The 15,529-nt window shown below is 43.0% G+C and overlaps 1 protein-coding gene across 1 annotated transcript in view; it reads right to left on the reverse strand.

Moving 5' to 3' along the window:
• Positions 1 to 283: 283 nt before the first annotated feature.
• The window catches only part of FGF9 (fibroblast growth factor 9), a 31,235-nt gene continuing 15,989 nt past the window's right edge, over positions 284 to 15,529 (reverse strand). Inside the window, exon 3 of the mRNA XM_021678227.1 lies at positions 284 to 1,084. Within this exon, the coding sequence (XP_021533902.1) occupies positions 839 to 1,084 (246 nt within the window). The 3' untranslated portion in view covers positions 284 to 838. The remainder of the gene's footprint in view (positions 1,085 to 15,529) is intronic.

Here is a 15,529-nt window from a genome sequence, read left to right on the forward strand (position 1 = left end):
TTGTCACCTTTAGTACATTAGGGTCATTAGAATTTCTCATATCCATGCACCGTTATATTTACTTGCATGAATTTACCACAGGTTTGTAGCGGACTTTGCCATTTAATGCTTACAGAGCCTAAAGCTTCCAAAATGCCTATCTGGCCTGTACATATTTCATTAAAAATAAACTCTATATAATAAATAAATATATAAAATAAATAAAATGTTGCCTTTGGAATTTCTATAAATAAATTTAACTTTTTTTTTTATTTTTATTTATTTATTTTTTTATTTTATTTTTACTAAGAGGTCTTTGCTTTAAATTCACCGGGATGGCACCAGTGAGCATTAACTGAAAAAGTCTCTTAAGTAAGACTGCACCCTCCATGCCTTTGAAAATGCAGCGTACCCTTGCGCAGGCCACCAGCCAAAATCCTGATGAGTCGAAGTATGGCAGCTGTGCTGATACAAGATGAAGTACAACTGATCAAAAATGTAAAAGCGCGTCTAAATCCCAGCATGCATCAGGCCGCGGTCCTCTCTGCTTCTGCTTCTCTCTTCCATCTCCCCTGCTCCTCATCCACGCACACACTCACACCCCCGCTCAGTCTCCCTCTCCTCTTCTCACAATAAATCAAGCAAGTGGGCAGCGGCGGTCCTCCAGGAGGACGAGCCTGTTTAAGTGCAGAACAAAATCAGCATGTTCCCATCCAAGCCTCCATCGTACATTATACATGCGGCAAAGTTTGGCAACTGTGGAGCTGGTGTGATGACACAGCTAATCAATAAGAACCCACCGCGTGAAACCTTTATAGTGGTTACTTTTTTAAGGGCTCAAGTGAAGAAATTGTCTTTGTCAACTTTGGCTTAGAATATCCTTATATAGTTCAGGTACTTTGTCGGGGTCCACTGGCCTAGGTAAAAAATGTGTGAATTTCTGGTGCCGTTTAGTCCTCGTTCCTTCTCTTGGGGTCCCATCTTTATTTAATGCAACATAGTATCGCCTTCCAGTGTCCACGTGTTTATACAGATTCGAAGAGTACGTGTTATACCAGTTTTCTTCAAACTGTTCTCTGAATACACACTCTTGGGTTAGTTTCTCCTGTTAAAACAAACAAACAAACAAATCAGTATTTTGCAAAATAGCTACTTTCTGTATTTAAAGCAATATCCAATCGCGACACAATATAACTCTGGTGAGAAAATACTGATTTTAACCCATTTTAACCATTGTGACGTATTTTGCAAAAAGTGCCTGACTGTATAAATTTAACTACATTCTAATTGTTTTCCATACTGACTGAAGTTCAAAAGATTTCAAACGTTTTCTAGTTAGATTTTTTCGTATGCCCATTATTTGAACAAGCCCGACAGACAAAGGACGACAAATGCTATGAGTTGTTCCCATTTTTACTGCAGCAGTTAGGACGGTGACCATCCTGCGAGGGAGAGCCTTAGCTGAAGCGAAAAGTCCAGCTAACTGCCTCATCTTTAATACATGCTTTAAAAAGTACTTGCAATATAGACCAACATTCTCAACATTAGCACTGTGGTCGGATACCTTCTGCCCTCTGAAGTAGGAGAGGTGACATATTACTCCATAGGAGTGCTTTTCAAACTTTAGGATTACAGAAGAATCACCTGGGGTGCCTCTTTAAAATGCAAATTTGCAATCTCCAACCCTTTAAAATTCTGATCCAGGAAGTCTGGAAATACGCATTTTTAACAGGCCCTTGGGGGAATTCTGATGCAGTTAATCCATGGTCCACATTTCAAGATAGAATGCTTTCTATGTGACTGAGTCTTCCTGAAGACAAAGAAGTAAAAACAATTGCTGTAGCCCTCCTACTTCCTTGAATTTAGACAGAAAGAGCCCCCCAACTTAAAAAGCCACATTCTCAGGCACACAGCTACCAACAGAAAAGCTGTACTTATTCCTACATCCCCAAAGTTAAAAGGTTCCACATTTTCACAAATGTATTGCACCTCTCCCTCCACCTGAGCTTTACGAAACTCTAGGTCCCATTTAACCGCATGCCCCAGGGCTCCTGCATCCATGTGTCTCCTGGACAGAAGTCATGACCAGAAACAACATACGCCTCACATCCCTGAACCAAGAGCACACCCAAGTCACAAAAGCTGTCCCCTGGAGAAACAAGGCAACGGGACTGAATAGCCTCTTTGCTCTTCTCACCACTAGGCCACAACTTTTCAAATCAATACCTTCCTCGACGGTACTTTTAAAAAATGAACACAAAATTACCTTTAAAAATATTCCCCTCACTCTTGCTCATCTGGCAACTTACATAAATAAGAAAACAAACCAAAAAAACAACACATGTCCATGCACACACTTAAAACAGCAGAACAGGTAAGGGCATTTGACGTTCTTCCATTTCTGACATTCAGACCTAGAGGACAGCAAACTAGACATCACCAAAATACAGATGTCCTTTTTTTTTTTTTTAAGATTTTATTTATTTAAGAGAGAGAGCAACAATGAGAGCACAAGCAGGCGGAGCAGCAGAGGGAGAGGGAGAAGCAGGCTCCCCGAAGAGCAGGGAGCCTGCCGCGGTGCTCGAACCCAGGGTCGGCAGACACTTAACCGACTGAGCCCCCCAGGCGCCCTCTTTACATGCACACACCCAAGACAGAATTTAGTACACTGAGTTCATAGAGAGCAGCCGGGCAGGATCCATCACATCCTTGCAATGGAGTAAGTCAGAAGCGCAAAGGAAGAAAGGGAGAGAATTTGACAAAATCAACAGTCCAATGTGAGGCCGGCTCCCCTATTTCTATGAACCGAAGGCTTAACACCCACTCCAAAGCACACAGGGCCTGCCCACACCTCCTGATGGGTGCTCTTCCAGGCCCCGAAAGGGCTTGTGACACAATATTATCTCACTGGACAAGTTCTTCTTAAATCAAACAGGGCAAAGCAAAAAGAAAAAACAACGTGTCTGTCAAGGACAGATTCGACTGTCAAGGACAAAAATGACAGGGAAGCTTTGGAGGGCTGATGCTGGGTTCGTAGGGACAAAATGAATTGCGGGGAGTGAGAAGTCCTCCATGGCTCCCCCCTCGGAGGGATTACTCCACTGGGGTTCCAGGAGAAGCTCTGCCCTCGGGAGGAGGGGATGAGCATCGGAGAGGCAGCCCTTCACCTCACTCCAATGGAAACCTAGAGGAGCATTCTTCTGAGAAAACACAACCCCTCCCCTCCCCTGCACTGGAGGATGAGGCTGCATGTGATTTCTCTTTCATCTCTATTAAGACTGACGAAATAAAAATAGTGTGTTAAAGACATTACCAGCAATTTTAGTCTTTACTTCCATCTGTATAATAAATATTCTCCTCACAGACAAGATTATTCCTGGCTAAAAATGCCTGGTTTGGGTTTGCTGTGATTAAGTTAATTTTCTAAACAAATTATGTTTTTGTTTTTTTCTTCTTACCTAATAAAATGGACCAGTGTATGGAACTGTATGCTGAACCTTTAGTTCCTCAAAAAACATAAAAAACTAATTCATTTTAAGCTTGCTTTTTCTCAGCAGGAAATCATATCATCTGACAGACATTTTACTTAAAAAACAGAACACTTCTTTCTTCTTTTGGAACCGTGAGTTATGTACTAGTCCTGCTTGCTTTACAGAGCTATCGTACCTATCGTACGATGGCCTTTGTTGGATTAGAAACACAGACACGTCACCTCAGCAGAAGACAGGTAGTTTGCACGCTGGTGAAGAGCCCAGCTGGGGCGTCGAAGGCCCATGCACATCCCAGTTTCACCCTTCTCTAGCTGTGGGACATTTACGACTGTACTTAACCTCCACAATCCTCAGTAACTTCAACTTTCAAGCAGGTTAGTATCTTCAGACAGGGCTATTACAAATACGCAGTCAAAGAACATGCCTGGCACAGAGGAAGCCCTCCATAAACAATGGTGGTTGTTGACATTATGTTAACATCATAACCTCTCACAACTGGGAGGAACTTTGGAAAACAGCTAATACAACTTCTCCTGTTAAATACATGGGACAGTGAGACCCAAATGCGAAATGACTTGCCCCTGGTCTCTGCCACAGGATCTTATTATTAGGGGAATGAAGCCACCAGAGCAAGAAGTTTCCAGGAGCCCTACTGGAGGCGCCGCAATCTGGAGACCAGTCCCTTCTGGGCTTTTTTTGCTTTTCACTAAACACTGTGATTCCTCCAGACCTCCTCCTCCAGGGAGGCTTCTGGTGCTGTTTCCAAAGGGCCAGGCACTAGAGAGGGCTGCGCAGGGGAAAGGCTAGGGCTTGCACACCATGCTCAGGAATTACATGAAGCAACTGTTACTCTAAGACTCCTATGTGCTTCCTTCCTTCTTTACCTTAACAAAATGTAATTTTTAGAAAACACTATTCGCTTTGCAAGAGGAATCCGTAGAGATTATGAACAAAAGTCTACAGTGGTGGGGACAGCACAATCTAGCAAGTGAACACATTTGTTTTCAGTATTTATGAAAAGATTCTCATTGTATATGTTTTGAGGGGTTTTTTTAGTTTACCAAAAAAAAAAAAAAAAAAAACCTTTTTTAAAAAAAGTTATAAGCTAAGAAACTGAACTAGCCTTTTCACTGCTCAGAAAACACTGCTCTATTTCCCCTGGCAGGCTATTATACCATTTTTTATATACACATAATAGAATTTTTTAGGCAACCCAGAAAATAAAGTGAATTATTCCATTTTAAACAGCATCATCTATAGCCAGCACTTTTTGTGATGGTTAAGAGTTCAATTGCCTCCTACACGGAAGGGTTGTCTGACTTCGGTTAACAAGTTAAATGAGATCGTGCAGACATTACATTGCAAAAGCGCTGGTACATTTCAGCTCCTGTAATTATGACAATTAGTATAATGCCACTCAGATAAACTGACATACCTTAAAAATTAAAACGATCATTAAGAATTAAAGACCCTGTTACTTTTTTATGCCATGTATATTCTTTTAAATAATTTCTTCCTCTTATTGGGGATTACATTAACGTGTGACTTCTGCTTTGGACAGACAGATAAAATAGCAAGATTTACAGAAGTACTCTCTTTATGATCACTCTTTAGAACTCAGTGACAAAATACTTAGTCGAGGTGACTATACTTACGTATTTGTACCCTGTAGTGATTTTTCTAAACTAAAAATGAGCAAACGAGTGCAAATTGGGACAGCAAAAACATACTAGCCTGTATTCTTCTATATATGCAGTGGAGGAAAAAAAGTTTCTGCCTTCCAATCAACTATACACTTTAGAATTATAGAACTCAGATGTTTTAAAACTCACCACATGTTTCCAATGCAGACAGTTTATAGAGTATTCCACTATAAAGTGATCAATTCTTGTTTTATTGTATTTCCATGTTTTAATTTTTTTTTCTTTAGATTATTTAACTATAGCTGTTTATGGCATACCTATCTTTGAACTGTTGGATTATATCACTAGGCTTGGGTGGAGAATGTGGATTTAATTCAAAAGTCTACTAAAGTCCATGCTTTGGAACAAAATCTGGTGAATGTTAGCAACTATGGAAACCTCTTTTCATTTTATATCATCAAATTCTAAGCAGTGGGAAAAACTGAAATTAAAACTTCAAAACTTTTACGAATCCTATTAAAACCAAAGAATGAGATAATAATGTGAAAATTACAGCACACCCTAAGGAATGCTTAGGAATGTTATAAGACATAAACTCATATAGACACCACTTAAAATATTAGACAATTGGAAAATGTGTAATCCACATGGGCATTATTATGCCCAATTCATATCTATACTCACTTAAAAACTGAAATCAGAATTTTTCAAAATTTGAGGCTCAACAGTTCTCATGGAAAACATATAGGCTTATGGCATGCTGCCATTTTAAAACATGATTTCCCTTTGTATATCCCTTTGTATATATATCCCTTTGTATATATAAATATATTTATAAATATGTTTATAAATATATATGGTGTAGCTTTAACCACACTATCCAAAATGGTTGCATTTATTCGACTCAGTGGGTCACTTAAACTAGTTGCGCAAACCAGCCCAACCCGTAAATCCGAGGTCAGTGACTATACAGAAACTAACTTGATAGTAGAGTTCCCAAACATTTTGCAAGTTAATGATTTGATGTAATCACTCGTTCTCATATCTCCTGTTTATTACAGTCATGGTATTTAAACCTCCCTCAACCACAATTACTCGTACAGATGTACTCTTTCTCATTAATAATCTAGCAGTAAAGTCTTAATGGGAGTTGTTGCAAGGATCGGGGTGATTAAATATAATGACTAAAGGACCATTAATAAGAAGCCAGGTCTTTCAACTCTTCTCTCCTGGGAGAAGTCCCCAAATGGACAGAAAGCAACAAACACAGAGGAGAATAGGCAAGAGGGCACTATTTCTTATTTTATTAGACTCCAATTCAGAGCCAACCCCGTTATGCCCTCGATATGGCTCCCCACAAGCCCCGTCTTTCAAATCCCCACTATTCCACAGGGGCCTGCTTTCTTTCCATGATCTTAGAATTGTGGGAACAATTGGATCAGTTGTGTCTGGTCAACGCAAACAAAATGAAGCAAGGACGCAGGCAGTTTTTCATTTGGTCTCATCAAAATATAGAGAAAATTGAGAATTCCGACATTCTCTCCACTCCTCCCCCACCAAACACTAAACAAAACAAACACAAACCACCCTTTCTCCAGGAGCGGCTTACTTGGGCATTTGGGGATTCAAAGGCCGGGTCCCAGTCTGAATCCAGGCGCACACGGACACTTTCTAGGATGTGCGCTCACCAGCCTTGTGGCACCAACAATGCCGCCAAGGACAGAACCTGCCCCAGACAGGCTAGACAATTCAGGGGCCTTCCTTAGAAGCCACTATAGACATGGATATTCGTTTAGCAAATCTTATTAGCTCGTCAACTTGTACTCCATTTCCAGAGACGTAGTCCCACAGGGGAAAGAAAACCTTGCTCCAGGTGCACGAGGATTCAAATTTGACAAGTCCCGTGTTCACTTTAAGAAATATTGTTGCTTGTGCCCCCTATGCAGACAATGCACGTTTAATGCTTCCACTGAGAACCTTACAGGAAAAAATCATGAAACTTCTTTTAGGATCTTAGAACACCAGAGTAAAAAGAAATCACATGTAACATTTCTTACCCTAGATGATGATCTGGTAAGAGTAGCAGGTCGTCCAGCGACCACTGAAAATACACATCAAAGACCTGCAAACGCTGAAAAAACCTCACAGTGCGTAGCGCGAGAGGGAAGAGCCCAGAGCAGAGGGAACACCCTGGAAGAATCTGACTGACACACCATGGCAGAAACCCGTCCAGCTGAACAGCTGGGAGGGGAAATTAAGGAAATATGGGATCCAAAAAGACAAAGACAATTGAGTCCAACTACTTTGTTTCCATGATAACCATCAAATATACCACAGGGAGTGGAATTGGAAAAGAAAAATGTGCCAAAGGTTTTCTATGATAGACAAAATGGGTTAAATTAAGAACTTGGTTTGTAGAAATAAAATTAAGAGAAACCAAAAAATGAACCAATACAATGACAGTGGAAGCCCAAAGACTACTTTTGAAGAACGAAAAGATTCACGGAATTTCCTTACATAAAGGAATGCCAAACTTACACACACACACACACACACACACACACAGGGTCTGGGAGCGGCGGGTGGGTTGATTAATAATCCTGGGCCTCAATTTCCTTATCTGTAAAATGAGGGAACTGGACTAAGACATTTCTAAGGTCTCTTTGGGTCTAAGATTCTAGGGATTCAGTCTTGGAACATCAAAATGGAGAAAGCAGAGCTATCCACAAGAACTCTGGAAGGACATGTTGAACAGGAAATGGAAAAAGAAACTGCAGTGGAGGAAAATAAGGAAAGAAACCAAATAAAATGTGCTGCATCAATTGCCCACTGCAGAGAGGGTGGGGGCAGCTGCTCAGAAATGCAGACTGAATTAATGCTTCCAGAAGCAGCCAAGGGAATGAGGTTGCTGTTTTGAGGAAGAAAGGAGGACAAGGAAGAAGACATCACTTTGGCACAAGGAGCCCCTTCTTTCTTCTCCCTGGGAGACCGTCAGGATGATCCCATCCTGGAAGGTGTCTTGCCCAGTACGACCTTGCATTTTAGGGCCCGCCACCATCCTCTTCGCCATGTTGGTCACCAGAAACATGCCTGAACCACAAACCCTACATCATAAGCTCTCCCTCAGAGAACTTACTTGGGAGAAAAACCAAGTCTTGCAAGAAAATAAAAAGTCCGCAATGTCGTAGAGCACTCAAACCCAACGGGAAAGCTGGATGTGGGCATAAGGCAGACAAAATGCAACATCAAAGATAAATAATACCAGAACTCTTGAACTTCTCGAATACCCCCAGCCAATGCTCATGGGCCCCTACACCCCCATCCCCACCCGCGACACCCACAGAGAAACCCTGCATAAAATCGCAAAGTAGATAAAGCCTGTCTCTGGCACCCCCCACTTCTTGGGCCCCCAGCTCCTAGCCTCAGCTGTACGCATGCCAGCCCAGATTTCTCTGGAACCGAACTGTTCCTCCCACCCCTGAACTTGTGATATATAAATGGCTCTGCTCTCTTAGAAAGTGACTGGTGCAGCTGTCCCTTCCCCTCTGTAACACGCAGGTGACTGTGTCTAACTCTCTCAGGGCCCCTCTCTCTGCTAGAGTGGAACAACCCACTTCCAACAGTAATCAGGGCTAATACCATCAACTAATAATTCCATTGCTCCAAAACCAAAGTCATATGCTGACATAGACCCTTTTTTAAAACAGTGCTTTAATCCTGAAAAACCAATTCTGAAGGTAGACATTTCAGGTGCTGTGACAGCCTGGTGAATCCACTAATGTGCGAACATTAGAAAAAAAGAATTACAGTAATACTAAAGTAAATTAAATCCCAAAGAAAGAAACTTCTTTAACTATGTGGATAAAATAATAACAAGCTACCTATAAAAATAAAGTATCTAAAATTAATCTTGATAAGCAAGGCTTTATGGTTAACATTTTAAAGTATGATTCAAGGGATGCAGGAACGAGGGAAATTTATATTTATTTTCATAGACTGTGTGATACATCTTCATTCCGGAATTCAAACTGGCGAGAAACACACTGTCTGTGCATGTCGCGTCCAGGAAGGAGTATACGAGGCTGTACCAGGGCAGCGTTCCACCATGACCACACTCATCCGTGAAGAATGCTAAGGAAACGAGCCTGCACTAACCAGCCGCTGCGAGCCAAGCAGCGTGCTGGCTGTTTTATGGGCTTTGTCTTCTCTAATCCTCACAGCAATGCTGTGATGCGGCTGTCATTAGCCCTGTCTCACAGTTATAGCTCAGCAAGTTTGAGTAGACTGCCCAAGGTCGCACAGCGAGTGAGCAACAGGGCTGGGATGCTAAGCCTGGTGTTGCCGCTACTCCCTGCTTTACCTCCAGCTTCGAACCGTTCGAATGTTCCAAATGCAAGTAACAGGCTTCGATAGTCCATCAAAACCCTGCAAACTGAAAATGAACTTGAAAGATGGAGAAAGAAAAAGAATACAGGCCAAGTCAACACAGCCAAGAGAAAACTATCTGAAACACAGCAATTCATGTGGAAAATGGATGGAGGGATGAAATCTAGAGCCGAGGGTGGACAGCAATGACGTGAGAACATACAAAGCAACATGGCAGCTAAATGGGCAAAAATCATTCCATGCAAAGCAATCACATCGTGCACCACAGGGAAAGGGATGTCTTTGGTGTGACCTTGGCAAGTCTGTTCTGGAATACCACACTGAGCTTTGAGCACTTCATTACAAAGGAAAAGCAAATCATGACGGAGATTGCAGTGAATTACAATACACGCGAAAAAAAGAATAAGAAAAGAGGGGATCAACTTATGTCGGGATTTTAAGCATTTATAAAGAGGACAAAGGAGGACAGCTCTGTATATGTCTCTCCCACGTAACACCAGAACCTTTCAATCCTGAGGGGGGGCCCTCGGCAGCGGGGGCGTCCGGAGTGCAGATGATTTCCTCAGCCACCCGTGAGGATGCCGCTGAGGTGTACCAGGTCCACAGACTGAGAAACGATGTCTGTGCAGGAGCACAAGTCAGTGCCTGGCATGGGGGAGGCAGGCGGGATGAGGTGGCCCCGCCACCACTGTAGCTGCCCTCACGGTAGCGCCACCCGCCCCCCCCCCCCGCTCTGGGGAGTGGGGGGGCAGCTTTCTTTGTGGGGCTCCAGGGCACCTCCCACACCGTGGCTGACGATAGTGACAGCAAAGATGCTCCAGCAGCAGCTGGGAGAAACCGAAGCGGAGACAGGACACGGCGGGGGGCGGAAGTAAAGATAACAGAATTAGGGTACAAGCACAGCCACCACGTTTCTGAGCCCAGCGGCAAAGCCGCCTGCTCACAAGCCTTCCTCTCCTCAGGACACCCGCCTGGTTTTCTCCATCTCCTCTGGGAACAATCCTGAAGTTCTCTCCCACCCTGGAATTAAGCTCTCTAAGTTCTCTGAGCCCTTTTTGTACCTAAGGCTATCCTAACAAGAATCATACCAAATTATAATTCTTGGTTTGTGTATCTGCCACCCCCCACAAAGTTGCAAGTTCTTGGATCAGTTCTAAGCTCACCCAGAAGAGGAAGTACCATTTGCATTTGTATGTTCAGTTGATCTCATTATCCATGGTAGTTCTGTTCTCTAAAGCCTCTGTGAGCACTGAAGTCATGAATACTGACGCACTGTTCCCAAGAGAAACACGGCATTAGGTGCCACGCAAGTCAGTCATAACACTTTGGTCAATCAATACGTAACCTTGATTTTTGTGGGTTTCTATTTAAGTTAATGTTGTAGATTCATTAACAACGAACTCACCGACAACACACCAGCAACAGCACTGTGGCTCACACTCACACAAGACTCTCTCACTTAGCTGGTGTGCTCCGTAAGACTCATCACAGCCATCTCGCATTTAGAAACACCAGACAGCACTTCAGCAGTATGCTGAATCACCCAAAAAAGCACAAAAAAGGAAAAATGTGGCACTAAATAGATCCCCAAAAGGACACCTTTTTATAGTGTGAGCTGAAGCAAAAAGGCAGAGCATCGCCTGGCAGGACCTCTGCTGGAAACGTGCCCATCAGGCCATTCCCTTCTGCTTCTCCTTGAATGTCTGCAGATGACCATGGAAGTGCCACCAGTAATGACTTTAGGATCACAAGCAAATTTAGTAAGTAGACGAATTTGCAAATATACAATCTGCAAATAATGAGGAGCAGGTGTACTTCCAGTACCAGCATGTAATAGTAGTAGGTGGTGTCACTGATGTTTGTTGGCTTCATGAAAGCCAGCAGGAAAGACTGAGGGTGTAGGTGAGGGTGTGAGCAAGTGAGGGTGTGAGTGAGTGAGGGTATGTGTGAGTAAATGGAAGAGGGAGTCAGTGATGAGCAAGTGACGGTGTGAACAAGTGAGGGTGTAAGTATGTGATTGAGGATGTGAGCAAGTGTGTGAGCGAGGGTGTAAGCGAGTGAACATTTGAGCGGACAAAGGTGTGAGCAAGTGAGTGTGTGAGTGAGTGAAGGTGTGAGCCAGTGAAGGTGTGAGGCAGTGAGAGTGTGAGTAAATGAGTGTGTGAGGGTGTGAGTGTGTAAGTGAGGGTGTGAGTGAAGGTGTGAGCAAGTGTGTGAGCAAATGAGGGTGTAAGTGAGGGTGTGAGTGTGTGGACAAGTGTGTGAATGAGTGAAGGTGTGAGCCGGTGAGGGTGTAAGGGTGTGCATGAGTGTGTAAGCGAGTGACGGTGTGAGCGAATGAGGGTGCAAATGAGTGAGGGTGTGAGTGTGTGAGCAAGTGAGGGTGTGAGCGAGTGAGGTGTGAGTATGTGCCTGAGTGAGTGAGCAAATGTGGGAGGGAAAGTGTGAATGAGTGAGACTGACCCAACTCTGATCAGCCTGTCCGGCATCACTAATTCAAGGAACTGGGGGAGACTGAAACACTTAAAAGAGAAGCAGAAGGCTCTGCAATTTGGAACCAGTCTGTGAAACAGGCTCCAGTGAGAAGGAGTTCAGGTTGTGTGTGACCAACAATCCATTCTGAACTGAGAGGTGATGCTGGAAAGGTGAGATGGAGGATGGGGCAAGGGCAAGTAGCAGGTAAGTGAGGAGTAGAAGAAGCAGGGGGTGCTTGGAGGCAGTCAGCTTGTGCCTCTGTAGCCCCCAGTGTTGTTTTCTCTTGGTGGTCCTCACGCTCCCCAATTTACAAATTAACCAGATTTCATGCGTGCAGGGAGGCTCAGGACAAGAAAGCCATTAGTCAGCATTGCCAGTCAACTATGTAAGTGAAATATCCACTGCACAGATATGCTGCTCTTTTCAAATGTATATATGAACTGCTCTGTAACAAATTCATTTTACAATGTTAATGAATTCACAGTAGGTTTTGTTGTAATGAATTTTTTTTCAATCAAAAGACACAAGCACAGGGGCCCCTGGGTGGCCCAGTTGGTTAAGCCCTCTGACTCCTGGTTTAGGCTCAGGTCTTGATCTCAGCATTGTGAGATCGAGCCCCTCCTCAGGCTCCATGCTCAGTGGGGAGTCTACTTGAGATTCTCTCTCTCTCCCTCTCCCTCTGCCCCTACCACCCACCATCTCATGTGCCCCCCCAAATAAATAAATCTTTTTAAAAAGTGGGGGAATGTCTGGGTGGCTCAATTGGCTAAGCATCTGCCTTCGGCTCAGGTCATGATCGCAGGGTCCTGGGATCAAGCCCTGCATCGGGCTCCCTGCTCAGCGGGGAGCCTGCTTCTCCCTCTCCTTCTGCCTGCCTCTCCCCCTGCTTGTGCTCATTCTCTCTCTCTGACAAATAAATAAATAAAGTTTAAAAAAAAAAAAAGGCACAAGCACAATTACTATCCTGTGGGACTCCCTAACATTTTTTATTAAAAAGGAAGCCTTATACACAAAATGGTCAGGAACCACTCTGGTCTGCATGTCAACCCTTCTAATCTTCATAAATTAGGTGTTTAGGAGCCAGGATCCACAGGGTCTTCTTAGAAAGAAAGAAACAAACAAACAACCAAAGTGATCTGGGATCCCACTGACAATATATTCATACTTGCAACATGTAATAAGTGCCAACTGCATGCAAGACACTGTTTTAAGTACTGGCAGTTCCATAGGAAACAAAAGTAAGCAAGTCCCTGCCTCCATGGAGCTACCCTTTATGAAATGGAATTCTAGTAGGGACACAGAAGATCTATGTGCCAGTGGAGACTCTGCCCCAAGAAACGGCCACGCCCTCAAGCCTTCCTCGTCAGACTTCTCGGGCAGACACTAAGGCCGCGGAGCTTCCGAAAAGGCAGCAGTGTGGAGCAGGGAATATGAGTAAAACCAAGGGCAGGAAACAGAAGGGATCTTGTGTGAAGCCTGCACCTGTCATGAGGAAGATTCTACTCCGAGACTCCTGAGCCTGAACAAAGACCACTGCTGAGCATGTTGCCTGGTACCCAGGACCATCCTCCTCCAGATGAGATGAGAGCAATCTCCTGAGCTATTAATGATTAAAACCAAAGCCTTTGTCTCCAGACCTGTGTTCTCTGACTTTGGTCATTACTAATGTGGGATGTTTTAAACATGTCTCAGTAAATCAGTAAAGCTAATCCACTAAACAACATATACTTAACTAAAATTAAATAAACAAATAGATACATTTGTTAAAAGATGATTTTCCATGAACTAATGTCCATTGGTACAGATGCTAAGGAAACAAACCAACCACAAAATAAAAACTAGGCTACTAGAAAGAAAAAAACTGTTCCAAAATCATATCTGTAAAGGAAATACTAAATCCTATTCTAATACATGGTTAATTCTGGTAAAATTATTTTGTATTCACAAAAATGGATGGCAACTCTTACGCATATGTTTTGGACAAAGTTTATTCATCCAGCTACATTCAAATCGTAATTTGTCACTATCTATGTAACCCTGAGTAAGCCACTCAGCCACTAAACCCTCATTTTCCCCATGTCTAAAACAAGGACAGTGTATGAACTCAATCAAATAATATAGAAGATGCTCTTCTGAGGTGCTGCCCTCTTTATCATCAAAGAATTATTACTCAATCCTTTGAAAATTGGCAATGTACATATGCAGTATAAGGTAATACTCTATTTCCCAAAACATCTGTTTAAAACCACCTATTTCCATAGCATACTGCTATCAGGTAGATTACTAAACAAATGACCCTTTTCATTTCCTTTATATGAATTACATTCTTTGGAGACTATCTACAGGACATGCCTAAACATCTACCATCAAAGTAATCTGAACTGACAAACCACAGTGACAAATTGCTAAGTCTAGTGGTGCCTTGCCCTTTGGTACGATATCCTGTTCCACAAACACACTAGTTTATTCTGCTCGCTCAAAAGTTGCTCACGATTGCCAAGGCAGGATGCCCGATGGAGACAAGAAGGTCTCCGATACACTGCCGGGCTCAAGCTGCCTTTCCAGCATACCACTAAGCCTCCTTGCTAGACTTCACACCTACTGTGATGGGAGATTTTCAAAACTGACATCTGCAGACCCCCAGAAGACAACGGACCTAATTTGGAGAGCACTTGCAGCCCTCCAAATTAGGTCTTTGCTTGGTCTTTTCATTTCATGAAAAAGTAAAGGGATTGTTTTAAGGCTATTCTGGACCCCCCCCCAGATGACCACCTGTAACTGTATACTGCCACCCAAGAACGTATTTGTGCTAAGTAGTGCTAACTAGTGCTACTTTCACCATCAGGGCTAATAGGAAAAGAAAAAGACATACCTAGCACATCATCTGATCTCCCAGGAATTAGAATAGGAAGACTTGAGGGTTAGGGGGACAACTGTCTTCCCTAGGTGCTCAAAGGAACAGGTGGGCTCAGCTCAAAAAAAAGCTTTAGGGCCACATGGACAGTGAAGCAGCATCTTAGCCTCAGTCGCATACCATCTTCCATCACACTAACTCAATCACGCCAATCTGGATTTTATTGGTCTTAGAGGTTAGTGCAAATTTTAACATTAATATGTTTCAAATTGGAATTGCTAAAGAAGTATAAGAAGTTCACGTTGGAATGAATCATGGAACACTACATCAAAAACTAATGATGTACTGTATGGTGACTAACATAACATAATAAAATAAAATAAAATGTTTGTGTTGGTTCATATTCAAATGACATAGCCATGATCATTTAAATGAGTATGGGTTTCTAAGGATCTGAGAGATTTTATTTTTTCCTCTTAAAGAGATTTATAGGGGCACCTGGGTGGCTCAGTTGGTTAAGCGTCTACCTTCTGCTCAGGTCGTGATCTCACGGTCCTGGGATCGAGCCCCACATCAGGCTCCTTGCTCAGCGGGGAGTCTGCTTCTTCCTCTCCCACTGCCGTTCCCCTTGCTTGTGCTCTCACTCGCTCTCGCTCTCTCAAATAAATAAATAAAATCTTTTTAAGAAAAGAGAGAGATTG

This window comes from Neomonachus schauinslandi, chromosome 3 (genome assembly GCF_002201575.2).
Source record: "Neomonachus schauinslandi chromosome 3, ASM220157v2, whole genome shotgun sequence".
In the NCBI taxonomy this organism is placed as follows: Eukaryota; Metazoa; Chordata; class Mammalia; order Carnivora; family Phocidae; genus Neomonachus; species Neomonachus schauinslandi.